At 33.4% G+C, this 27,748-nt stretch overlaps 3 protein-coding genes across 4 annotated transcripts; 2 read left to right on the top strand and 1 right to left on the bottom strand.

Moving 5' to 3' along the window:
* The first annotated feature begins 1,165 nt into the window (after positions 1-1,165).
* On the top strand, positions 1,166-7,837 carry LOC145579622 (uncharacterized). Of its 2 annotated transcripts, XM_081636856.1 has the most exons (9): positions 1,166-1,405; positions 1,509-1,602; positions 5,465-5,584; positions 5,666-5,714; positions 6,145-6,244; positions 6,385-6,446; positions 6,591-6,649; positions 7,388-7,515; positions 7,616-7,837. In XM_081636856.1, exons 1-8 carry the CDS (start codon positions 1,254-1,256, stop codon positions 7,490-7,492), a joined length of 741 nt encoding a protein of 246 aa, XP_081492982.1. In that variant the 5' UTR covers positions 1,166-1,253; the 3' UTR covers positions 7,493-7,515; positions 7,616-7,837. The 2 variants fall into 2 exon arrangements, with proteins under 2 accessions (XP_081492982.1, XP_081492981.1); XM_081636855.1 differs by having other exon boundaries at positions 1,167-1,405; positions 7,388-7,837.
* An 11,637-nt stretch (positions 7,838-19,474) lies between these two features.
* LOC145577575 (uncharacterized) lies at positions 19,475-21,406 on the top strand. The gene is made up of 2 exons (XM_081635068.1): positions 19,475-19,603; positions 20,554-21,406. The coding sequence occupies exons 1-2, from the start codon at positions 19,592-19,594 to the stop codon at positions 21,043-21,045; spliced, it is 504 nt and encodes a 167-aa protein (XP_081491194.1). The 5' UTR covers positions 19,475-19,591; the 3' UTR covers positions 21,046-21,406.
* Positions 21,407-22,091: 685 nt separating this feature from the next.
* On the bottom strand, positions 22,092-27,741 carry LOC145577576 (E3 ubiquitin-protein ligase UPL5-like). The gene is made up of 3 exons (XM_081635069.1): positions 25,638-27,741; positions 23,359-23,948; positions 22,092-22,667 (listed from the first exon to the last, which is right to left on the bottom strand). Exons 1-3 carry the CDS (start codon positions 27,535-27,537, stop codon positions 22,404-22,406), a joined length of 2,754 nt encoding a protein of 917 aa, XP_081491195.1. The 5' UTR covers positions 27,538-27,741; the 3' UTR covers positions 22,092-22,403.
* Between the last annotated feature and the right edge of the window lie 7 nt (positions 27,742-27,748).

Below are 27,748 nucleotides of genomic sequence, written 5' to 3' on the forward strand. Positions count from 1 at the left end.
GAATCGAAGCGAAATAGGGTGAATCTCAGTGGATCCCGCTAACCTCGTTTTCCAAAATATAGGTGTTTTGTAGGGAATAGGGTGGGGGGAGGGATGAACCGAAGCAACATAGGGTTGAATCTTAGTGGATCGTGGCAACAAGGCCACTCTGCCACTTACAATACCCCGTCGCGTATTTAAGTCGTCTACAAAGGATTCAACCCGCTGCTCAGTAGGAATTGTATTTCAAGGCGGCTCTCACGATGCATCCATCTCGCGAGCTTAGCCTACAACACGTGCCCTTGGGGACCGAATCCCCTACTATAAAATGGCAATTGAGCGGCGGGCGCATGCGTCGCTTCTGGCCCGGATTTTAACTCAGAGGCGTTTAGTCATAATCCAGCACACGGTAGCTTCGCATCACTGGCTTTTCAACCAAGCGTCATGACCAATTATGTGAATCAACGGTAATTAATTAGTTTTCACTAAATATATAGTGTTGTTACAAAGGATATCATATATACTCATCCTTCTTCACATGTATATTGTCCGATAAAATCTTTATGTACTTAAGTATGTATAGTTAGATTTGTCTAAAGACGTTGAACTTCCCATTATTTATGTTACTAATATAGGAAATAAAGTAATTTTTAATAGATAATCCACTGCTGTAAAAATGAAAAGTAGAAAAATTTGTATGCGTATGCAGATACAACTACTATGCCATTTAACAACTACTCTAATTGCAAAATCCCGATTAACTTATCTATTTTATAAGTGGTTATAAGTGATAGTGTGGATTTTAATTTAGTTTATAACTATGAGATAAATCAATGTTCATTATCATGGTAAATTAGTAATAGTAGGTCACTCAAAATATCTCTTTTTCTACACAAATTTTCATTACTATCGATTACCACTTGATAGTTTGGTTTTGTTGTTGGGTTGTAGATTTATAATGGACATCAGTATAGAGATTTGGTATAATGTATGGAGTATAATTTTTCATTATCACTATTTATAACTGGTGCGGATCGTCAAACATGCCGTTTATCGGTTTATGATAGTTTAACCCGACCCGAATACCCGTTACATGTTAACAATCAATAATTGGGTCCGGTTTCCTCTCAGTTGGGTTAACGACTCCGTATGTCGATCAAGAAGTCTTCTAATTGCTGAAATCAGTCTAAAAAACCTCAGAACCAAATCTCAGTCTTCTTCTTCCTGAAAAAACCACAAATTTTACAGAAAAAGAGGAGAGAGAAAGCAGAATCATGGCGGAAGATCTAGTATTGGACACAGCAATTAGAGACTGGGTTTTAATACCCTTATCGGTTGTGATGGTTCTCATTGGTGTTCTTCGTTACTTCGTCTCTAAGCTTATGCGCACCTTCCAAACCCCTGATGGCAAGATCGTCAAAGAAGGGTAATTCTCTTTCTATCTATTACGATTTTGGGGATGAATTTAATTGCGTTTTTATTGGGTTAATTTTTCTGGGTTGTAATTTGATTCGGAATTGAATTTGCAGGCAAGTGATAATTAGGGCAAGGAACTTGAGATCATCTGCTGATTTTATCCCTCTTAAATCGTTTCGAGCTCGACGTACCTATTACAGCAATGAGGTCCCTCTTTCTCTCTCTTGTTTTTTGTAAAATTTAGCTTTTGAATTGGAATTTGGAAGAAACTTGTTTACCTTTCAGCTGTAAATTGGTGAATTTGTTACTCCGCCCCTTTTTTTTCTGGGGTTTTCGGCATTTTTGATAGCTTGATTTTCACTTGTTAAACTATGGTGTTGTAAGTGTGGCTCACTTTGATGGGTAGCTTGCTATGTGCAGTAGTTTAAGCTTGGTGTTGATTAGTTGAACAAAAGATGAGATCTTGGCGATTTATTTTAAATAGGAGAGAAGTATTATGCTGCATTAGCAATAGTAGTGATTCGAGCTATTATGATTTTGGCCTTCTAAGACTGTTTTGTTTTTTTAGCTTGTGAATCTTGGTTGATTTCTTATGACCTGTAAGTGAAGAGTGTTGAAGCTTAATTCATCCCTTGAAGTTCTTGTTCTATTAATACTTGCCATAGGCGAATTGAGAGATTAGTCACCATATAAGCGCATTTAGGATTTAGGAATCAGATGCACAGTAATGGCAATAAATTATGTAAATAGAAAATGGAGAAAATGAATTCTGTTGAAACTTGAAAGGATCATAGCCATGTGGACGGGATAGTTGGACAAACTTAAGGAGCATTTAAGACCTTAAGAGGGTGGATTCAGCCATATCTGGGATTTCATTTTCACTTGAGGTGTCCAAGTATATATTCTTGGTATCAACATCTAAGGCATATTCTTGATTTTAGGGATTTTATTCGGTTTTATGTCACTACTTGGTGGGGTGATGGAGTGGGAACTGAAGTGTGGTGACTGGTCATTTAGGAAAACTTCAAATGCGGCTCCTTCGTGATATATGAGTAAATAGTTTTGAGTTCTTTGGTTTGCTAACTCATACAATTGGCAATGACAAGTTGGAAAGGGGAGAGGAAGTTGGCGCCTAGGGAGGAGAGAGAAAATAGTTTTGAGTTCTTTGGTTTGCTAACTCATACAATTGGCAATGACAAGTTGGAAAGGGGAGAGGAAGTTGGCGCCTAGGGAGGAGAGAGAAAATGGGGGTGGTCCTACTATGAGAGAGGAGATAGAGTAGAGTGGGTAACAGAGAGAGATAAGTGAAGTGGGTTTGTTATGGAGGAGGGAGAGAGAAAAGAAGTGATATGAGAGTAAAACAAACATTAATGGGTTTGTTATGGAGGAGGGGGAGAGAAAAGAAGTGATATGAGAGTAAAACAAACATTTTTCCACATAAAAGTTGCCTAAAATTGAAACATGTCAATTACAAAGAAACTTCCCTAAAAGTTATATGTGTCGACTAATTTGGAATGGAGGAAGTACAGTGTAGTGAACTAAGAGGTTGCACTTAGAGAATTTCTCACATATGCTATGATATGTGTGACAAGGGTTTTGTCCATTTTTTGATAAGGAATGAGATTTGAGGTTCAGGAACGTGTTGAAAAATCAACATCTTTATACGCAAATTGTGGCTCCTTGTTTATTTTTTCTCATCAATCATCACTTACTAAATTTGAATGGCCCGGTTATCTCCATGGGTTGCATAATTAACTTTTCAAGTATCCCCTCCATTTCGTAATAATCGCAACATTTTCCTTTTACATTATAATAATTGCTACACTTCCTTATTTTGTAAGGACCCACCATCATTTTCTTATTTCTCTCTCCTATTAACCCCACGTACGCTACTTTTTTTATTTATTCTATCTCTTATTAACAATTAAATATATCTCTACCTACTATAATTTATATTATTAAATCCCTCTTTTGGCCCACACCCTATTTTTTTCCTAAAATTATGTGCCACACCTACTATTGTGATTATTATGAAATAGAGGGAGTAACTATACTTTGTTTGGAAACATGATTGAAGGGGAAGGAAGAGGAGGCAAAAAGGAGGAAGGGGAGGGAAAGAGAGGGATGGGTAAAATGGAGCTCTACTTTCTCTCCAACACTATATTTGGATAACAACAGTGAAAGGAAAGGGAGAGGAGGGAGAGATTGTCCTTCCATTTTCCTTCTAAAATCTCTCCAAAAATGTAGGAATTTGGTTTATCAAAAGGGAAAGAAAAATAGATCCCTCTCATTCCTATCCTTTTACTTGCCCTATGTCTTATCTAAATAAGGGAAATGATATCCCTTGTTTTCTCTTCCCTCCCTTTTCCTCTAAATATTCCTATCCAAACATAATGCAAATCTCTCCAATTTTGAAATATGTTGTTTATTAAGGAAGAAGGACCTCTTGGGCTCTCCTTCTCCATCCTCTTCCTTCTCTTAACCCCTTATCCAAACAAGGGAACTTGTTTCCCTACCTCTCCCTTTCTTTCCTTCCTGGACCAGTAACCCCTTTGTCCAAATAAGGGAACTTGTTCCCCTCCCTTTCTTTTCCCTTCCCCCGACCCTTACTAAATAAACAAACTTGTTCCCCTCTCTCTCTTTTCCCCTTCTCTCCCTTTCTTTCCATATCCTTTTTTCCAAAGTATTAAGTTAACTTTGCATGATTTAATATAATGATTCTATCTAAAGTTCCCCTCTCTTTCCTTTCCCCTTGTGCCCCTTTCTTTCTATATCCTTTTATCCAAAGTACTAAGTTAACTTTGTTTGACTTAATATAACGATTCCATCTAAAGAGTGTAGAGAGAGAGAGAGAGAGAGAGAGAGAGAGAGAGAGCTTTGGTGGGGCAGGAAATTTGATTATCTTTGATGATGCAAGCTTTCATGAAAGCTTATTTTCATTGTTCCTAGTTCTGCTTTTCCCTTTGAATATTTATTAGTTACAGTGTTTCTCGCAATGTATTCAGTCTTTTAAGGGACCACTCACATAGTGGTTCCTTTCCATAAATATTATATATCTACATATTTGCTTTGATATGCTTGATAAGGGTTTGTCCATTTTTTGAAAAAACTGAGCTGCAAGGCTGATATATGTGCTGTAATCATCATTTTTATACACTACACAAGTACACATGATCTTAGGATCTGGCTGAAGTTTTTCCCATGAGAAGGGGTGGGAGAGGCTGTTTTTCTTGATGATATAAGCTTTCACGAAAGATTGTTTTCTTTGTTTCTAGTTCTGCCATCATTTTCAATAGCATAGATTGCAGTGTCTCTGGCTAAGTGGCAATATATTCAGTCCTTTAAGGGACTGCTCCATAGTGGCTTCTTTTATTTAAATTGTACGTATCTACTAATTTTCTTTGACTTGTGAGGTAATGGTTTGTCTTTTTTGACAAAATGAGATGTGAGGCTGAGAAATGTGCCAAAATTTCAGTTTTATACGCCACGCACAATATGAGGATTCTGGTTAGAGAGTGTCCAAGGAGAGGGTGCGGCATAGGTTGTTTGTCTTTTATGCTGAAAACTTTGATAATATCTTATTTTTTTAGTTTATAGTTCAGCGGTTGCTTTTCAACACTATAGATTGCAGTGTCTCTGACAATGAATATAGTCTATTAAGAGACTGGGCGGACTGCTCACATATTTCCTTTCCTTAAATTTTAATTTTGTCAATATCCTTGTTCTTTGGGTTTACTAGAGGTATATATTGCAGCCATTTAGGTACGTCGTCTTCATTGGTATATTGATATAGGCAGTTAGGTACTCCTTTCCATGCCCTGTTTATGTTCTTCAGAACTCTGATTGTGTTTAGTTCCATTGGTTTTTGTCTATTCTAGAGTGCATTTTAGCAGTTTGATTTACCAAAATTTCGAATGTGTTTTTTGCATTTTAATTTGTCCCTTTTGTTTTCCACTTTATGTTCCCCCTCCTCTTTTCAAGGGAAGCCCCATACAATGGAGCTGACATGTCTGTTATGCATAACTATTTGCCAAATAGGAAATTGACTGAGTTCACTTCAAAAATGCAGGAGAATGGACTTCTACATGTACCCAAAGGCCAAGCTCCACAAGCTCAAGCTCAAATGTTCTCTGACCCAAACATGGCCATGGATATGATGAAGAAAAATTTATCTATGATCATTCCTCAAGTAAAGGAGCTTCTTTAGTTTGCTCATTGAATTGATTCTTTACTTTTGTGTACTTATTAATCCTTCTATTTCTATTTGCAGACTCTCACTTTTGCTTTCGTGAACTTCTTCTTCTCTGGATTTGTGGCAGGTCTGCTGTTTTTCTTCTGTTTATTCTAAAGAAATCTCTCTTCTCTGTGTTTGATGTTTAAAGTTACCTGGTGTCTTTCTTATTGTTTCCTGTGCTGTTTTATTTCTTAACTCTTTCATCTCATGTTGAGTTCTAACTTTCATCTGTTGTTATCTTTTCTCTCAATTTTTGACCCTAGTTCTAGAAATTGCATGAAATTCTGAAGGCTTTCCTTGACTTGGAAGTGTCTTTTATGCACTCTGAAATAGAAAATGGCTTTTTTTTTTCTTTTTTTTTTTTTGTATATATGTATAACATATCTATGTTCCATTTCATCTGTAATTTCAACATGAGAGTTTTTTTTTTTTTTTTTTTTTTTTTTTTTTTTTTTTTTTTTTTTTTTTTTTTAAATTTTTTTTTTATTATTAACACCTTTTTGCTGATTTTGCAGCCAAAATCCCATTTCCTCTGACCCAGAGGTTCAGGTCAATGCTCCAGAATGGTATAGACTTGAGCACTGTTGATGTGAGCTATGTCAGCAGTCGATCATGGTAATTTGTTCATTTGAAAAATACTAGCTGATTTTTTCTTGTGGAAGCTGGATTTTTAGGATAATGTGCATGCTTTCACGTTTGATTTTAAGTTTGTTCATTTCCCATTTTTATTGATTTTTAATTTTCTTTTCTTTCAGGTATTTTCTCAACTTGTTTGGACTACGTGGTTTTTTCAGCTTGATTCTAGGGGAGGAAAATGGTATATTTTTATTACTGTCACAATTTTGTTCAGCTTGATTGGATCATTAAATATTTAGAGCAACCTATTTTTATATACGAGACTTTTTCCCTTTTAATAATTTGTATCTACTAATATTTATATCTATTTTATATTTATATTTAGCTATGGATGATACGCAACGCATGATGCAAATGGGTGGATTTGGCTTTGACCCATCAAAGGTATGCCTTTTCTGATAAAGATAGCAAGGGTCCATGTATGGCAAATTCTTGAGAACAAGAAATTATTGGCTCTATGGTGGTTGGGTAGCCCCTTCTCTTAAGTTGGCCCAATAGTGTAACACAGGCTTTTTGTCCGCTTTTTGCCGAAAGACCTCAACATTCATGAACTACATTAGAGGGTTGGTTATCTTATTTTATGATTAGTAAGGGGATTCGATGGGAAGGGGAGGTGTGAGCAAAGTATTTTGTTTTACTTGTTTGAATAAAGATCAGGTTTGATTAGGGGAAAGTGAGATAATTTAATAGGGTAGAGTAATCCATTTTATGCCCTATTATTGGTTATAAGTTCAAATATTTCCAATTTCGTAAGTTTTGGTAGGAAAAAGCAAAAAACATACAAGTACCATCTTCATTTGTCGTTTCATTCGTTTTATTCCAATAAGAGAGTATTTTTTTTTCTTCTCTCCTATCTTTCTTTCTTCCCTTCAAAGTTATGCACTAAAACTCTAAAAAGTCCAATACCTGAATACCATATGGCTTTTTTTTCATGTGTATGATACCTGGATACCCTTGAATCCTTGAGGCTATGTCCGAGTCATCTTTGACCCAGAACATGTTATTATTCAGTTACTAATTTGTCTACCCCGTAAATCCCTGACAACTGTATTGATTGATATGATCGTTAAAAAGGTATTTTTCTGATTTATAACGATGGCTTTTGCTTTTGTGGAATCATAGAGCTTGGGTGCTGAGAAAGACGGGCTTGACATCGTTCAGCATGATTGGGTCCTTCCCAAATTTGAGCAGCGAGCTGAGGCAGTCTTGAGGAAACTTGTCAAGTAATGAAATGCTCGAAGCTTCTTTAGGTGCTCTATAGAATTCAGAGAGTTGAGACTGGCATTCAAATTCTTATCCATTGAGCCAGTATATTCATCGTTTAACGTCAAAATTTTACATCTGATTCAGGTGCTCCTGATTTTCTGATTTTGGAAGAGTGCAGGAAATTTGCGCTTTTATTTACCAGATTTTTGTAATTATATTTGATGCACGATCCTTTAAGTTTTCTAATATCGGATGTCATCTTGTATAAGTAATTCTTAGGCATTTACAGATTTACTGCAACATGCAAATGTAACTCAGCTTGATTATGTCCAATTAGAAGCGAAATATTAATCTGTTTTGAGGTTATTGTTTTCTCATCTTACATTAGGAGTACTATTGGGGGAGGCTTTTGAGAGTTTATACCAGAATTGCACTAGTACTAGATTTTCCTTTATCTATTCATAACTTGGTGTTGGTATTTCGGCGCTGACTAAATACTAAATCTTGACATTGTATGAGAATCTCTAGACTATAGATTGTTATGCTAAACCCCTATCTGAATTATTATGTTATGTTCCAATCAATAATGTATAATTAGTTTTGATCAAATGTAACGGGATAAGTGGATAACTAGTAATCACTCTGTATACAAGCACTAGAAGTATAAACAAAAATTATTTTTGATTAGTTAGAATTCAGTTTTAATCAGTAAATTCAGTTCTAATAAGCAGAAGAATTGATGATAATCAGTAGAACTAGACTTGATAGCTGCTAATGTTTTAATGGAGGACCTCTTAGTAATGAATTTTTTTGTGAATGCTAGCATTGACCCGGTAAGTATAGCGCAGGGGCTCTCAAGAATGGTACATGAAACGAGGCTAGGGGCAGTAGTGAGGGATAAGAGGGGGACTGTTATAGTGGCTGCAGTGAGACGCGAGGCGCAGTGGGGTTGTCTGTGGAGGTGGCAGAAGCAGCAGTGTGTGGGTATGGGTTGCAGCTTGCTCAGAGGCTGTGTTTCTATAAGGTCCACCTTAAAAAGTGATGCGCATAAATGTTATGGGTGTCAAGCAAAGGGTCATTGGACGTCAGCTATACTCCTTTTCACCTTATTCTTGACGATATTGACTCTCTTACTTCGTCTTTAGTCTTTTCCGTGTTCTACTTTAAAATAGGCGGGGAGTACCTGAGCTCACCTAGTGGCAAAGTGGGATACAAGGGGTTGTAATAAATATGCTTTTTACCTTATTCTTGACGATATTGACTCACTTTCTTCGTCTTTATTCTTTTGCGTTATCTCATTTAAAACAGCGAGGAGTTTCTTAGCTCATTTAGTGACAAAGGAGGATACAAAGGGTTGTAATGAACATGTATGTTTTGTTCCTTTCTCTTAAAATCTTATGACTTTGATGGATATTGATCTCTATTAATATAATCTCTATTGTTTTTGCTCATAAAAAACAAATTTATCAATAGAACTAGATGAAGAGATCAATTAATCCCAAGTCTACACTAATGCACTTGTATATAGACTATAAAATTATTTGTTACCTTTGACAAATTCTTAATAAGATGTGTGCATCCAAATTATCTCTTACTACCTTATAAAAGTCACTACGTATAAAGTACTCGTATTATATTGTACAATTACTCATTTTGATGAAGGTCATTTCTTTAAGTAACCATAATTTAGTCATATAATGGCCTAAATTATTGGATATTCTGTTATCCTACAAGCATAGATTATATTACTCTGTATAAAGTTGTGCAAAAATGGAAGAAGATCAAGAAATGTAGCATCAATCTTTTCCAATAGAATTGATCAACATGCCTTTGCTTTCTCGTCGTTTCTTTAAGAAAGAGATTGAAGGAAACTAAAGAGAGATGGTCAATATAAGTGGGGTTTTGCTTTTCACAATAATTGAGCTAATATATGCTTATATTTCATGATTATGGTAAATTAGGGGACACCACATTAATATATTTATAAAAGTGATGGGGTTGTTTAACTATATAATCCCAACCAAAATTAAATTATGACTAAAACATCATACAACAATTTCACACGGAACAAGTATTTGTTGTAGATTTAAGTCATTTGTTACATTTTTAGGGTGGACAACAATGCCTTGACATTAACATATTTCCAAAGACAAAAAGAGTTGCATTTTTTGAAGCAACAAAGACTTGTAAATTGTAATTGCCTAGCTTAAAAGAGAATCTAAATTGTACTCATCCAAGAGAGAAACAAGACAATTCCATGTAGGGAGAAGATTCCGAAATATTTTGAAAATCGATTGATTAGTATTCTGCTCTCTATATTTCTACATAATTATACGAAGTAATTAAGTTTAATACGTAGTAGCATACTAGCATTTACTATCTCGAAACATTCTAATCTGAGTTTCTATGGATATAGGACACCAAAGTATTTCTATAGATGCATTAAGGTTACATGCAAAAGGATGTTATCTTAAGATAGAGAGTTGAAGATGATAGAATATTATGGATGTACCAAATCGATCAATCATGAATGACTATGGAATACCCTAAGCAACTCGACAATTTACAACTTAATTTATTTTTTCTTTTTCATTATTCATGAGATTGTAACATTATTATTAATCACACTCCTAATTTTTTTTAAATATATCCCTACTTACAATTATAATTATCATAAAATTGTGAATGAATGAGTTTATTCAAGACATAATAATTGAAATAGGTTTTGAATAAAAGTTTGAGACAAGCATGCCCATCGGTTAGCTTTTGAGGTATAAAGTAAAAGAGTGTCTTTAATTAATTTGATGATTTAGTGGGATGTTTTCGGAGAAACTTAGAATGATACAGGATATAATTTGACTAACTAAACTCAAGTAATGCCACGTAGTCCCACTTTATTTAATTGGTAATTATCAAATTCCCACTTTCTTGGACAATTATAACTATTCCTCGGACCAATGGTGGATTAATGTATATACCATGAAGTTGTAAAAGAGAAAAGTTGTACTAAATATGCCACAAAACTATAAAGAAGTTTCTATACCATTTAACCTAAAATTTGATGTTATAACTAAAGAGACCTCTTAGAAGTAGGAATGTTCAAATATTTTCACCTAGTGGTTCTCCGCTTTTCAATGTTTATATATTATCAATTTTTTCAAATTAAATTTCGTTTTTATGTGTTATTTTTTTGAGAGTTTTTCTTTCTTTTACATTATTCATGTTATAACAATTTATTATTCATATCCATCTAATCTTATTATTATCTTCTAGAACTTTTACCTTTCCTTATCCATACTTTGTATTTATTCATATCTTATTCATATTGGTTTTTGTTGCTATAATATCCATTAAAGACATTTTAACATAGATAAGGTTAGTATTATGGATTTTTTTTAAAGGTAAGAAAAAGAAAAAGCATTAGGAAGCCCTCCTCACAAGGGGAATTCCTAATGCATCTTAGAAAAGAATGTCAATTAAACTAGAGTTATTACAAGGTATGATATCCATATTGTCACTAATTAAATGTCCCACATTTGCTATCCAATATGCTGCTCTATTCGTCTCTCGATAGATATGGTGAATGCTTCAACTGTGAAACTGAGAAAGAAAAGCTCTAATAGGTTAGTATTATGGATAGCTCTTAGTATTGATGACCCAAAGTCGAGGGACCAAATCTTTAATTTAATTGTCAAATTTTCATGTTGCGCCATTAATTAATCAAATTATAATTGAGTTCAATAAAACCCTCATCAAATTGATCATTATAATTATTATTATATGTCGCATGAAATAACGTAACCAGTGATCTAGTATAACTGTATTATTTATTAGTTAAAATGCATTGCAGGGTTATTAAAAAAAAAAAAATTCATTTGGAATCTCAAATATACCTCTTATAACTTCTTAAAATGTCAATAATAGCTAATACTATTAAGGTCATCATACCTCATGGACCATGTCTACCTATGATTATGCACCCATAATTAAAATTTTTCATTCATGCTTATGAGACTATTTCCAATTCAATGTCGGACGATTTTTTTAAGAATAATTTATGTTAATCATTTTTTAGTTGCCTAATAATTACTCGTACTAAGCTAAGATCATCCATCATTACGTCAAAGTTAAGATTTTGTCACAAACAAAAGGACTACGAGGCCAAGAGGCGAGGAAAAACTTAATTAGCTAGAATCACTATACACATTATAGTATTGGTTACTATAACAATAACACTAATATGCATGCATTTAATTCAATAATACTGGAAATAATTTATCTTGATAATCCGTAAAAAAATTATACTACCTTTGTTAAATATTAGTAGTAACTTTGAAATACTTTATATCTCACAAATTATGCCCCAAAATTGCAACTAATATTTAACGAAGGTAGTATATCATTCTTGTGAATAATTAAGAACAATTAATAAATAACATTTATAAAAAAATTACTGAAGAACTATCACCACAAAATTAATTCTTCTAAGGCCACCATTAGTTGTGAAGTTCTCTCGTACATCAATTCAAGTGGATGAGTGGCCCTCAACATTACCAATTATAGTATAAAAATCCACAAAATTTTTTAACTTTTTTAAGTTCTAATTTGATAGTATATATTAATCTAAGATTATATAGTACGTTGGAATAGTCCTTATTAGTCTTCCATATAATTTATTATTTTTAGAAAGTTTACAACTTTACACATCTTATATTACATGGCAACTGTATATAATGAACCTAGCTGTCCTTGATCGACTTGGGTAGGGTCCCATTAACAAACATCATGGGTTCCATATATATATATATATATCTCATCAAATTATTAAAATTTGTGGGGGCAAATTTAATAAAACATTTGAATCGGAACATGAGAGTATATATATGGCTCAACAATAACATAAAGTTCCATCAATGATCAACCAAACATAAACGCCATACGAAATATGGTGTCTTAGGTTAAAGCTTTGTAACGCTCACACATGCCATGTCGTTATATATATATATATATATATATATATATATATATATATATATATATATATATATATATATATATATATATATATATATGCATGTTCTTTGACCCGAACTAGCTCGATTTTATTATTATCTGATTACTTAACTAATTTTTTTTATTGTTTAAATAATTAGTAGTCGTTAATGTATCGAGTTTTATTACTTATTGAATTAAATTAGATCTGAATCACGATCAATTCTATGATTGAATAACAAATTGATATACAGGAATAATGGATATATAAGCTTCTTATATTCCAAAATTTTCTTTTAACAATTTGACTTTAACATTATCAATGCAAAAATTTTGATCATTAATGTCTTTGATTATCTATTTATAAAATGTTGATATTATTGCTTGTTAGCCTACACAACAATAACATAATATAAAACTAATCCAATAACAACTACTCCGTACTTGATAATATTTGTTTTATGTATTAGTAAAAATAATTATACAACCAAAATTATATACTTGTATATATCATTGTACAAATTAAAGAGAAACTATTTCAATTATTTTGGTTCAGATATAGTATATAGAAATGGAAAAAAAACAAAGTTTGCAATATGGATGTATATTGTTTTGAGCTCTTGTCAATATCATTTATTAAATTCCTTACGTAAATAAAAGAGAAATGTCCATGTTACGTGCACCCACAATTTTCAGATAAGTATTAGATAAAGTTATGTATATTTTAAAAAATAGGTAATGATATACATAGCCCTTAGAGCTATATATAAGCATTAAAAACACTCATGAAAATTGTATAAAAATTAGAAATTTATGACAAAAACACGTATAGATCAGTGTAATTAGTGTGAATTTGTCATGATTTTCTAAATTTAAACAGTTCTCAAGAGTATTTTTAATGCTTATATGTAGCACTAAGGGCTACGTATAACATTTTTCTTAAAATTAATAATAAAAACACTTAGTACAACTTGTCAACTTCCCTTAATATTATATAAATTCTTACATATATTCGAGTGCATTTACAAGTATTTTTTTTACATATTTTTTTTTGACCCAATTTTTTTTACATATTTGATGATTATAACTTGCATAAAATGAGCAGTAGTAGTCAAAATAAGAAATATCATCAACTAACAAAAATACATACCTTTACTAAAAGAGCTATTCCGTATAAATTTAATTTTTGTAAAATCTTCACCAAACAAAAGCATTAGTATTTATTATATTTGAGATAATAAAATCATCAAATAGTGTGTTTAATTTACTTAATTTTAATTTATTTGAACTTATTTTAGTATTTTCCGTCAAAAAAAAAAAAAAAAACTTACTTTAGTATTAATAAATTGAATATGGTGACCCTTTATATCATCAAAACTTATTCTAACTTATTTTTTCTTAACTTTTCTTATTTTAATTTATAATTTACAAATTATATACAAATGAAATAAGGTGAACAAAGTTGAAAATAATTGGATGGTGGATGCAAATGCACAATATTTAATGTGCATACGTTAAACATTAAGCCTAATTTCAAAGAATATGAAGATTAACTCTAGTGAATATAGAACATGAAAACCAACTCCAATGAATATATAGAACATATGTTCATTGGAGTTGGTCTTCATGTTCTTTAAAGTTAGGCTGCTTAATATTCGACGTATGCACATTAAGCACTGTACGTACATATGCCTCCACCATTATATTTGCGAGCCTAAGACAATTAGTTGATCTCCACATACATAATAATGCATGTCCATATCAATGTAACCCATATTTATTTATTCATTCATTTTATTTTTTTTTTTAATTTTTTATTATTGTTGCTAATAATCAATCTTTGGCTCCATTGAAAGATACATTGCAACTCACATATTGTACTAATTCTTCATATTCATAATTATATACTACGTACATTATTTTATAACCACAAAACAAAATAGATTTGTACGTGTCTGAATCCTTAATTACAAGAAGCTAATTAAGCAGGATTCTGCCTAACAAAATCTCCAAATTAACCTGTGTTTAACTATATTTTAATTGAAACATATAATGACATTTAATAGTGCAGCTCTCATGTGTTTTGATTGTAATTAATTCGTGTTGATTAAGGTTAATCTGAAATTATGTTAATAATCCTGTTCTTGATACCTTAGTGGCTTCAATCATAATGGCTTTTTAATAGGGTTTGTAACTTTGTATGGGGTCAGTGGCGGACCTAGGATTTTGACGGTGGGGGGACAATTTATATAATTAAATTTATTAAAAAAAAGTTCGGGTACACAATTTAAAAAAGTCGAGTACATATTCAATCCAAAAGACCATATTATAAATATAATTCGGGTACATACTACTAAAATATCCTTCGGGTCTTCATTCGTTGAAATTGATCAATGACATCTTCGTCAGGAACTTGTAAAAACACTTCTTTCTCAATGAAAGTCACTAAACAATCATTCATTAATTGATCACCAATACTAATTCACCCTAATAATTCAATTCACTAACAATTCATTTCACAAACTAAATAACCAAATAACTCTCTAATTCACAACCATTGAACATTGATAATTGATGAATTTACAAAAACATTACTTAAACTTTGTAAAATATTCAATAATCATTTTTTTAACAACAAGCATCCAAAATCTAAAAAACCAAATCACAAACTAATTCAATACACAAAGTTACAAACTAATTTACATATTAATTAAATTCACAAAGTACTTGTCTACTTTCAAAGTTTCAATCTTTCATTCACCATATTCACCACATAATTCACAAAATCACAAATTCACAATTCAATTCACAAACTAATAACAAATAAACTAAATCACAAATTAATTCAAAAACATGATTACATAAACATAATTACTCATAATTCATAAACTAATTCTTTAATTTTTTTATAATCAAAAATTAGGAAAATAGGAAATATATAGCAAAAAAAAAACTGACTTGTGGTGGCAGGGGGCTGTCCGGCTGGGCGGCTGTGGCTGTGTGGGCTGCCGGAGCGGGGGGGCTGGGCTGGCGCGGTGGCGGCGAGAAGGTCGGTCGTCGCTCGGTCGCTGCCTGACTGCCTCGGTGGTGTGATGGTGTCTAATTTCTCTCTCTTACGTTTTTCAATTTTCAATTTTCTCTTTCCTCCTTTTTTTTTCCTCCCTTTTTTTCTTTCCTTCTTTCTTAGGCTCTTAGCCCACGGTTTTCTGAATTCTGATTTTTTTTTTTTGTTTTTTTTTTTTTTAATTTTCTCTGATTTTTTTTTTTGAAAGTGGGGGGACAATTGTCCCCACTTGTCCTCACGTGGGTCCGCCCATGTATGGGGTTGTACCTTTTTATGTGGGTCCACCTTTCACCGCCCCTAAACTTTTGGGATAGATGACTTTACAGATCAATGTACCTAGCTTAGACAGTTAGGCAGCGTGGTAAATTAGAAAGAGAAAATTAATTAAGGTGTTCTTTTAGTACAAAGTTTTTTGGCACAAATTGATGATATTATACAAGTATATGAAATTTGGGAGAGTACGTACCTTTTAGTATAATTTTAAGTGGGTGACATAAATAATTTTATGATGCATCATTTGGTTACCAACAAAATAATTAAATTAGTTCACTATATACTTATATATGTTAATATGTATGCTTTGAGATCTACAAATATGATCACACTCCAACATGAAATTATACTATAATAAGTATATATGTACTATTATCAAAGAGTCTTTGTCTAATAATAGTATTAAATTGAGGGTTTGTGTATGATATATAATACATAGGTTTAATTCCCTTTTCTTACATTTTCTCTGTATAGTAATTTATAACGCCTTGTGGCTATTTGGATAGAAAAAAAAATCAACTAATTAACATCAATTGATTTCCAATGGATCATTGGATCATATGATGTTCATTCTCTTTTAACCATAAGTAAATAATAGTCCGATATAACTTTGAGAACTCCAATTACTTATAGATGAAATTCACTTGTCGATGTAACAGTATCGATTCAATCAGCATCCAATCACTGGCTGTTACTTCGCTACGAGGAACAACTCAAATACATGCTGACATGCATCCGAAATTAAACGAGTGAAGCAAATGAATACCTTTGTACTAGTGAAATAATAGTAAAGAGGTAATTTTATTCTACCTTGCATCATTGTTTACAAGACTTTCCCTCTATAAATAGATATAGACGGGAAAACAATCATGAATGAGATGTACAAAACAGGTTAGAGTTCCTATTTCTGAATAAAATTAACCTAATCACATGTTAACTAAACCTAAAAAAAAAATACGGAGTAAAATTCATCTCTATTTAGGGTCTATTTACATTTATTGAACTGAGCTGAATTGAACTGAATTGATTGGAGCTGAACTGAACTGAACTGAACTGAGCTGAGCTGAAATGAATATTTTATGACAGAGCGAAATTAAGAGCTGAAATGAAGTAAACTGAAATTAAGTAAATGTGAAGAGACCCTAAATGTGGAATTTTCGTGGCCGTTCATTTAGTTCAAAGATTAAATTGATGGTGGGTAAGGCTATTTAGTTAGGGAGAAAGGATGAAAAATCTGAATAGGATCAGACGTGGCAAATCAGATCATAAGTGTGCTGATTAGGAAACAGATTGGATTATGGGTCCCACATTTAGATTCAACTTTGGAAAGGGCGGTTCCTAAAGTCTAAAATGATCAAATCTATTGATTGATGATAGCTCTTGAGGAATATACATTTTGAGTGTTTTGTCCAAAATGTACACTTGTTTTCTTTGTTGATTGTCTAAAAAAAAAAAAAAAAAAAAAAGTGATAGACTAATTAAGTAATTAGGCTTTGAATATGACCCCTAATAAATCAAAACCGATAGAATATACCGAGTAAAACCTATCGTGAATTTCAACGATTAGTTTAATTTTAAAATTATTGAATTTATCATTTAATATGGTATCAATAGCGATCGTGGCAACGATTAGACACTTTTCACTCATATTTTATGTCAAATCATTGTAAATTAAATAATATCAAACAGAGATAGTATATATAATTCATTTACCCTTTATTTCATTTGAGGTATTAATTAGACGGTCCATGCCTCATCGTTTAATTTGCCACCTTCATAATTAATAATATGTCTAATTGACGGCATAGTGCTAATATAGGCTCATGTATTAATGTTTGATTCATGCTTAAATTTTTTACTTATATCTCATATATATAATATGTAGTTTTTCATATACGAGTAATATTTTTTCTTTCTTTTTTCAGTCTGTATTTTTAGCAATAATTCCCAAGTTTTATTGATCAAAGAATTTAGTGTAATAGTTTGGGGTCCTCCATCTTAATTATGTACCATTTGTTGATTCTTTTGGTCCCACCTTGAGCACCGGCCGACATAGCTAAGCTGTTTAATTTGCTTCTTTCTCCGTAGTAATTGGTCTTTTGGAAAGTGATCTTCAAGACAGCTTGTTAATGACTTCGACCTTTAATACTCTTGTTAAACAAAATTTTAGCCGTTAATGATGTTGATCAGTATTCTACTCAATTGGATAACACTCGTATACAAAGTACGGAGTATTATTCTTTCAAACTGGTAATTATTTGTGATTGATTCCACTATTATACCCTTACTAAATATTGTGATAGTATGAAAACGCTCCATCAGTCAATATTCGTTTATGTAACTATTATTTTCCCTGTAAAAAAAATAACTATTAGTTTCACTCAAACAAAGAGAATGTGTAATGTCATACGAGGGCGTTAATTTTCATCTTTCTTAAACAATTTTCTTTACTTAAATCATTTCTTGATGAGAATTAATGAAGAATATTTGGTCACCTAATAATGTTAAGGATCTGTGATTTCGTACATGTACCAACATTGTTTGTTACCCCTAAAACATTGATTGTGTCATGCAAGTGTATTTGAAAGATTCTGTCTAACATGTGCATGCAACAGGCAACCATATTACAAGCAACTCTACCTTTTCCAATAATTGTAATAAATCGTACGTAATTAATTAAATTCTCCAATGAATACACTAGTATCTAGTTTATAAAGAGAGCAATAAACAGTTCAAATAAAACATTGTATATTATTAAATTGCTTGATTATTCATATAAAAATGTTCATACAATTGTACCACAAGCTAACAACGACCAAAATTCCCCTATATGATCATACATAATTAGTTAGACTAAAAATCTACTATTTTGAATATTGCAGTGCAATAAAAGAAGAATTATTAAGAAATTTTCATCGATCTTATGCTAATATTTATGATGTATGCGATGTCAAAGTATAATTAGTGTTAAAATTAAATCTAATAACTGATTTAAAAAGACAAAAAATCAGTAATACTTAGTACTTGATTATAACTCGTCTACATCACTACAGTTTGCGGCTTACAATTATGTAACAAAATTGAAATGAGTAGAACATAGAGATATGTATGTCGACCATCATAACATTTGACCTATATAACAAATCTTCTATTTTTTTTTCCCATGGGACAAAGGTAAAAAAAGGTTTAATAAAAACAAAGTAGAAAATCAAGGACATGAAAACCTAATTGGTTACACACTTAAACTTAGGCCAAGCAACCCCACTCTTTAATTTGATAGAAATAAAAATGATCTGATCTCCTCACTTCCCACCTCCATGTCAAAAAGAGGGGAAAAAAAACAGAAAAATCTATAATTTCAAAAAAAATTTAGATTTTTTAATTATTTTTTTTTTTTTTTTTGAGAAAAAAGATACTCCCTAAATATATGCCATAAAACCTTAATAGAGGGGAAAAAATACAATTACAACTAGACAAGCTAAATGGCCAATTGCAATGTCAGTGATTTGAGGTGTCAATTTGCTGAGAATCTTTTTTTTTTTTTTTTTTTTTTTTTTTTTTTTTTTTTTTTTTTTTTTTCCAGCAGTGACCCCACATCTCTTAGCTCACCTCCCTCTAATTTTAATTAATCTATTCGTTTACATGCTGTTAATACTCCTATATATACTCCTCTCTTACATTTCATCATCTCATCAATTCATTTTCATATTCTTCTAAGCTTATCAATATTATCTGCTCTCATTTTATTTCCCTATTTTTGTTCATTCCATATCAATTTTCATTTCCTACAAATGGCCACTGAGGTACATCTCCTACATCTTTTTTTTTTTTTTTTTTTTTCGCTCTTTTGTTGTTTAAATTTGTACAAACATTGTTTCCGTGTGCATTCAGACACCCTTGAATGTTATTAGGGTGTTATATATTGGTTTTAAAAACTGTTATATTTTCTCGATTTTTTATGCATGGTTTTTCTAGCAATTAGGTTCATGTTTTTGTTTTTCTTCTTTTTTTTTTTTTTTTTTTTTTCTTGTGTACTTGGGTTTTACAACATTGCAAATCAACACCAAAGTATAGATTTTGATGATGATCCGTACGATTGAAATAAAACTTATCTGATCTTCAGGATGATCGTGCTTGTTCTGCTTGATCATTAGACTTAAATTGTTGGATCGTCTCAATTAGATTAAAAAGATTTCATCATAAGAACTATGTTTGGATTAATCATCCTCCTTAAGCACATACAAGTGCTAACAATATTATTAAGATAGCATAAAAGGTGAATTAAAATTGCTGTGAAAAGAGTTATATACACAAGTTTTAAAGATCTGTTTTTGTGACTGATCATTGCTTTTATATCAACCCATATGCTTGATCATTCAATAAGATGAATTTTTGGTCAAAGGTTTTAAAAGTTCTTTTTTTGAAAACTTTCAATAATAAGTGCTAATCATTTTTATTGTAAGCAATAAAATAATTCATGCACTATGATAAAAGAGAATTTTGTGTGTAAAGATTAATATAAATGAATATTATGATTTTTTAGATCAATCGATTATCGATATGCTTGGCCATTCTACTACCTCCGTTTCTTATTATTTGCCATATAGATATATTTTATATCTCACAAATAATACCCATTTGCAGCAAATAATAAAAAAACGGAGGTAGTACAAGATGAATTTTGCTGGTTTTGGCATGAGAACAATTTCCAGCTTAAAGACTAAATTTCGGTGATGTTTTCTTCTGCACACAGGTTGCACCAAGCACTACATTGCCTGAGGTTCAGGCACCTGCACCAGTTGAGGTGATCAAGACTGAGGCCCCAACCACAGAAACCGCGGAAGTTGTAGAAGCACCAGTAGCTGCAACTGAGGCTGCACCTTCTGAGGAAGCACCAGCAGAAGTTGCTGCTGAAACCGTTGAGGCAGCTGCTGAAGTCCCAGCAGAAACCGAAGCTCCAGCAGTAGCAGCCGAGCCAGAAAAGGAAGCCGAGGCAGAGGTAAAGGCAGAGGCAGAGGCAGAGCCAGAAGTAGAGAAGAAGGAAGAAGAAGCTGCCCCACCAGCTGAAGAAGAGAAGGCTGCAGTTGAAGAGACCAGCGAAGTGACCCCCACCGAGGCCACTGAAGCACCAGCAGCTGAAGAAGCTAGCAACGTCGAGGAAGAGAAACCCGCTGAAGCACCAGCAGCAGCTGCAGCAGAGGAGACCACCAGCACTGAGGTTCCAGTTGAAAAGTCTGAAGAGTAAATTTGATCAAAATGGTGTTTGAGATGGTCTCTTTTTCTCTAAATATTTCTTAGGGTTGCATTTGGGGTTGATCAGTTTTTTTTTTTTTTTTTACAAGAATTTTATTTACTTACTAGTATTACCATTGCTTTTAATATTTATTATTTTAATTTATATTGAGGTAAAAGCTTTGGTTGGGTTTTTTGAAGATCATTATATATATATATATATATATATATATACACATCAAAGCTATTGGGTTATGATGTGCCCTTGCTTATGAATGCTGGGTACAAGTTTCAACCCAAAGAGCAGGGATTTGAGAGTTTGATATTGTATTGGCTTTGGTAATGGAATAATAATGATATTATTATAATTATAATTCTGAGGTTATATGTGATATATATACTCAAATTCTTAAATTTATGTTATGTTTTTGTTCATCACTGGGCGTAACTCTGTTATGAAGGTCTTTAGCGAAGTTAATTTACGAAGGTAACTTACAAATAAAACCTTCACAGAAAACTGAAAATTAAGTTTCATGATGAAGAACATAGAAAAGAGTCAAATGAAGTCAAAAACCAAATTTTAAAGGCTTCGTTGAAACTTCACCCTAGTCAGGCAGCCTGAGTCCTGAATTTGCAACTATTCAGATTTTATTTTCACTGTTTGATGATGGGAGTTTACAGAATGTCAAAACAAGGTTTCAAGGGAAAAGAGATCATCTGAAAGAACGCTAAAAACCATGGAAACATCAAAACGAGTGCCCCTGCACCATCACAAGTATAACGATGTAGGCAAGACGAACATAGCAACCAACCTCCAATCTGCAGCCCGCCACAAGCAGGATCAAGAAAGACCAAGGTTATACATGCCTTTGACCACGTAGTGGTATTTTAACATGCCTTTGACCACGTAGTGGTATTTTAACAATACTTCTATGTTTCAGTTGAGATTGTCTCACAATACTTAACACAAGACTCTCCTACAACCACCAAAAAAAAAAAAAAAAAAAACCCTTTAAATTCAGTACTAGAATAGCTAGAAAAATTCAATATTCAGAACTGTTATTTCAGATTGAAAATTCCAACTTTTAATTCATTCATGAAAATGCTGTACACCAGGGGCGTTACAATAAAACATCCAGAGAAGTTTCAGAGCGGCAAATTTTCATCTGAGTGAACTTTTTACATAAATTTTATGCAGGTAAGTGTTCATAATGAGTATTACCAAACTTTGTCAAAGCAAGAGCACCAATTCTGTGGCACAAGCTCGCATCCTAAACTTACTCTAAGAAATATGTACAAATTCTAAGCCAAAGTCTTCATTTATGTGCAGATCCCACCCCAAAATCTAGCTGATGTCATCAAGATCACCTGTCACCAAGTGCCAAAGCTGCAACCTATATGTTCTTGGGTGATCAAAAGGAGGCGTTGTTGCATGACAGTCTTTGATGGATACGGTGGGATACAAATTCGAAAAAAGCATGTATGAGATGAGGGCAAACAATTTTGGGAATCCAAGGATTTGTAGATGCACAGTCGAGATGAAAGACCACGGAAACCCTCAATAGGAAGGTACTTAATTGATGTCCAGAAGAAGAGAAGAGTTTTTTTCTGCTCAGCGTTAAATTGTCCAACCACCTGAAAAGATTTACAGAGTTCATAAGTACTTCAATAGACAGCATACAAATTGTATAACTTGATTGAATTGCACCTAGAAAGGGTGAAGAAACTTCATAATACTTAAATGTTGGCAAATCAAGAAGCAAATAAACACATTCGCATATAATATATAGACTAGAACTAGATTTTTTTTTTCAACCTTAATCTCCAGCGATTTATCCAAAATCATTACCCTCAGAATTTTCCATTTTCTTTATTTCATAATAACTTTATTTCCTCAAACCTACAGATTGCCAAAAGATTATCAATGCTTAGAACTTTATTTCCTTAAATCTGCAAATCGCCAAAAGATAATAAAAAACTCCAGACATGTCTTATCCATTTACCAGGGCATATGCCGGAAAACAAAGAATGAGGAGAGAAAAGGGGGTTTGCGATGGCTGAAAGCTACTCTGGTTCCCAAACTGCTCGGAGAAGATTTTCGCAGCATTATTAAAATAAAGTGCTTTAACTAGGAACTTGTCTAAGCCTATCATATTGAACACATAAATAATATAACCTTAATCAATCCCTCATTGACACCCTGGGGGGGGGGGGGGGGGGGGGATGAGAAGTCTCACATGTACAATAACCAAATTATTTCTATATGAGAAGAAGAAAAATAACACAGTAAGCAGTAATAATAATCAGTATATGTTCTGCTACATACCTCCCAAAACCATTTTATCTGAGGATCAGATTTTTTATAGGCATAATAATCAGTATGTGACTTCCAATCTTCAACACATATCTCACTTTCACTTCCATGCAACATCCAATCAAGATCTTCCAGCTCCAAGCTTTTAAAAAAGGTTTCACGCAGATTTGCTTCAGAAAGAATGTCAGCAAAACCTTGAGCAAAATACGATACTTGTTCAGAAATAGATGACACAAAGTGATGATGAACAATAAGGTCAACATATTCCTTCCTGTTCTTGCTGTTCACAGAAATGTCTTTTCCTCCAGGACAGAGTTCTACAACATTCCTTTTCCCCAGTTCTTCAATATCAATACTAAATGTCAGCCCTAAACCATCAGAATCCACAAAATCAGCATCCATCTCCAATATTTGTTTGCAGCTACTATAGATGCAAGGATCTGCGTCCCGTATATCTTCGATGGAAACTTGTCTTCCTGCCAGTTGCAAGAAAAAGACACGATCCAGAACAACACCAACTTGAATTTTATGCTTCAGAGCCAAAGCAATTACCCTCCCTGAAAATAGGAAGTATCGAAGATGTAGAGGATGTACCTTGGATGCTGCACAATAGATAAAAAGAAATGTTAAGAATAAATATCAGATTTATACAATGGCTTGCCCCAGAAAAAGAGGTACTAGAAAAGATTTGAACAACAAAAGAAAACAATTGTTTCCCCACCTTAACCAAGGCAAGTATAGTTTGCATAAACAGTAACGAGTAAGACAATAAACAGGCTTTAACACATCGAAACAAAGAAACCAAGCTCAACGCACTAATTTATCAAACATTGAGCAAGCACTCTATATGTGCTGGAAAATGATACCTTTAAGTAGGGATACATAGTAGTACTGACTTAATATTTTGATATTAGGGATATGCATGCCATGATGAAAAACCTTTAAGTTTACATATATTGTGTTAAGATTATCTCTAAGAAGCAAACAATATGGAGGTGAGCTACTTGAGTGTAAAAAAAAAAGATTCACGCTAATGAATCGTGCAAAAGGAAGTTCCCTCTCCCAGTCTCCTGCTTTAATATCTATATTGGGTACTTTCATTCCTCTAATTTAGTCCTCAACACCCACCATTTCTTTACTGCTTTCCTCAACAGTTACTTTTGAGGAGGCTGGTCTTCTTCACTGCTTTCCTCAACAGTTACTTTTGAGGAGGCTGGAAAGACCAACTCTGTTTTCCAGACAAAACTTCTACAATACTTTGCTATATACCCAGTTTTAGATAAGTTTTCCATTGTTTGGTTGCATGGAAAAATATATAAATTGAAAAGGTTATTCTTTCATTTAAAAAAATAAGAGAGAAAAAAAAAGAAAAGAAAACTAAAACCAAAAGCCACCCCCCTCCCATATGACATCAATGTCAACATACAACTCCTCCACTCCATTAATTGATCAACATCAAAATTCTGCAAGAACCCACCATCTCCATGATATCCACCATCAGATATGCTCTAAAACTAAATCAAGTTGCACAAACAGCACACAATGGATGTTGTTGTTCTGCTAGAAAATCCTCCAGAAGCAGCTGATGTAGTCCTCAAATTTAACTCAGTTATTAGGAGAATATAAGAGAGGGTGAGCGAGCATTGGTCAAGGAATGAAATTTTGGATCTTCCAAAATAAGGGACAATGGTTTTAACAGGGCGGAAAATACTTTTAAATTCTAAATTTCCTATTGATGAAAACTATCCAGGGTAACATTTTATATCCAACAAAACACAACTATGTCATTCGAACACGTATTTGAACCCCTATTACCCCACATCTTCACAATTCAGACCAAATGAAAGAAATTTCAATGTGTCAAATAGTAGAAAATACATATAAAGTTGGGTGTTTTCAAGCATAGACAATCAATCATCTGTGAGGTGTATGAAAAAAGATATCTTAGCACAAGAAACAGGGACTCTCTCAGTCAGACTTCACTCAGACAGATGCAACACTCCACCACAAAGATATACAATGATTGACAACATTTATACAATGATGTAGCATGAACTTAGTGTGCAATCAATCAATGTGACATAAATTTGCTAGAGTTTTATGACAAGTTTCCTTGTGCTAACTCAACTAATGAAATCACAGACAGTCTCTTTAAGAGACAATGTCAGGCACCAATGCTATCAAATTCAATTCATGGTGGTCGTTGTTTACAAGTGAAAACGGGAGTAGAAGCATATGAGCTAAGCGGAATTTTTTTATATCAAATTGCACAAGAGAGTACAAACACTTGCCTTGACTAGGGAAGAACCTTCGACGGTCCAAAGGGCAAGATGCAAAAAGAGCTCTTTCTGGATCAAAAATTGCTTGGCATACTAAGCAAAACCACTCCCTTAAAACCCCAGGACCTGTAGCTTCTTCATTTTTGAATTCCATAAAGAGACCAGCCTGCAGTGTAGACGGGATTGCAGTAGATATATACTCAAATGATTCAGCCAGCAAATTGGACCTGTCAATCAACATCTCGAGCAATTCATCATAATCTTCTCTCACCTCCGGGAACAGTAACGATACTAAATGCCTCCTTGATTGAAAATCCAGGTCATCCTTATGCTTAAGAAGCCAGCTATGGTCATCAACACGCCTGGCATACCTGACAATAAGGCCACACAGTGCTGTCTTACTTTGTCTCAGTGTGGTCCATAAACGGCCTTCTGATTCTGGGTTTAGTAGAGAAATACTATGCAATTCCTTTAAAATAGCAAGATACTGAGACCACCCGAGTAGATTAGCTTCCACAAACTTTTTTCCCTTCACACCTAAGCAAAGCTCCACTTTTTTAAGACATTTGTCAATCCAACAGTGTAGATCATTGAAAAGAGTATTGAGAAGATCATCAAAAAGGTTGATTTCTCCCTTAGCCCGATATGCTCGTTCTCTTTCAATGAAAGTTAACACAGGTTGCAGAAAATTAGAAAAATCAATCACATCTCGATGCAAAGGCCCGAGGCTGGAATCTGATACAACATTCAGCTTCAAGTCCTTCACCAACCTTTCGCCTACTTCGTTCAAGAGAGGAAACACAGATCCAATAGGGATCCCATACAACTCTTCGGACCCATCATGACCATACACTTCCTTAAATACATTTGTCACTACAACGTTCACCATCATTGACCCAAGAGTGCTCCTGCAATGTATATACAGCAAGTCATCTTCTGTGGCCAGCTTCCTAAGCAATTCACAGAACACCAACACCGTCTTAGCACAATAAGCTCTCTCACTCCCAGTCCCTTTCAAACTCTTCATGAAATTCACAAACGACCGGATACATTCCTCCGCACACTCCTGATTCGCCCTCTCTTTCGACGCATAAAGCATGACTAAACTCTGAGGAGCACAAGAAGTCATGAAAATCTCACAATAATCACACTTATCAATGCTCCTATTATTAAAATCATCGGCATAACTATCCTCCTCCTCCTCCTCCTCATCATCATCACCATTATTCGTTCCTTTAATTTTACGAACATCTCCTTTCTTACCATTATTAACAGGATGATATCTATTATCAAGTGAAAGTGTCATAAAACCCTTCATTTGACTCTTAATCTTATTAGTATAATAAGTAACATAATTCAAATTAACATTCCTATAACTACTACGAATGTCATGAATCATACCGCCAATTACCACCCAAGCTTGAGGATGCTTCGCGCTCCGCATTCTTCCCACCATTTGAAGCACTGAATCATTCTGAATGTTGCACTGTTTTAATGTCTGCTCCCACTGCAACTGCTTACCTTGATAAACTAATCTTTGCACCGAACTCGGTATCCCCGTAACATTCTGGATTTTCTCGTGCACCATTTCAACTGTATCATCCAAATTCGCGCGCAAAATAAGGGAATTTCCACCAGAAATCAATCTGACAAAGAATTGCAGCTGATGAGACCCCATCAAATCGCAGGTAATCCCACTCGATTCGCCTCGGAAGAAGAAATCATTACCCTTAGGTAATTCATATTCAAGATGATCATCATGAATTACGGCTTTTTCCTTGCAATTGGTGTTCGAATTCGAATTCTTGCAAAATTGAGAGACGGGAGAATCGTAATCTTCCAGTTTGCGCTTCAAAGGAGGACGATCAGATTGAAATGGTTGGTTTGTCGGAGTTGTACCGACGGATGACATTGAAATGCAAAATTCAGCAAATTGAATGAGGAGGACGACGACGACGATGATGATTGATGATTATCATTCGAGAAATTGGGATTGGGAATCAAGAATGATGGAAAAAAATCAAGATTGAAAACCCTAGAATTGAGAATCGAGAAGTGTATAAGTTAGGGTTTAAGAGAATTGGGGAATTGGAGTGATGGAATTGAGTAAAATAGGAAAGAGA

Source organism: Chenopodium album, chromosome 14 (assembly GCF_948465745.1).
Source record: "Chenopodium album chromosome 14, dcCheAlbu1.1, whole genome shotgun sequence".
In the NCBI taxonomy this organism is placed as follows: Eukaryota; Viridiplantae; Streptophyta; class Magnoliopsida; order Caryophyllales; family Amaranthaceae; genus Chenopodium; species Chenopodium album.

What these genes read in the sequence shown, in the direction of transcription:
- LOC145579622 (XM_081636856.1), top strand. Translation starts at nt 1,254, where the DNA reads ATGGCGGAAGATCTAGTATTGGACACAGCAATTAGAGACTGGGTTTTA. An exon ending in CTTCTCTGGATTTGTGGCAG is followed by an intron (nt 5,715 to 6,144) that starts GTCTGCTGTTTT and finishes CTGATTTTGCAG; the next exon opens with CCAAAATCCCATTTCCTCTG. An exon ending in TTGGCTTTGACCCATCAAAG is followed by an intron (nt 6,650 to 7,387) that starts GTATGCCTTTTC and finishes GTGGAATCATAG; the next exon opens with AGCTTGGGTGCTGAGAAAGA.
- LOC145577576 (XM_081635069.1), bottom strand. Translation starts at nt 27,537, where the DNA reads ATGTCATCCGTCGGTACAACTCCGACAAACCAACCATTTCAATCTGAT. An exon ending in AAGGTTCTTCCCTAGTCAAG is followed by an intron (nt 23,949 to 25,637) that starts GCAAGTGTTTGT and finishes TCTATTGTGCAG; the next exon opens with CATCCAAGGTACATCCTCTA. An exon ending in AGATAAAATGGTTTTGGGAG is followed by an intron (nt 22,668 to 23,358) that starts GTATGTAGCAGA and finishes AAATCTTTTCAG; the next exon opens with GTGGTTGGACAATTTAACGC.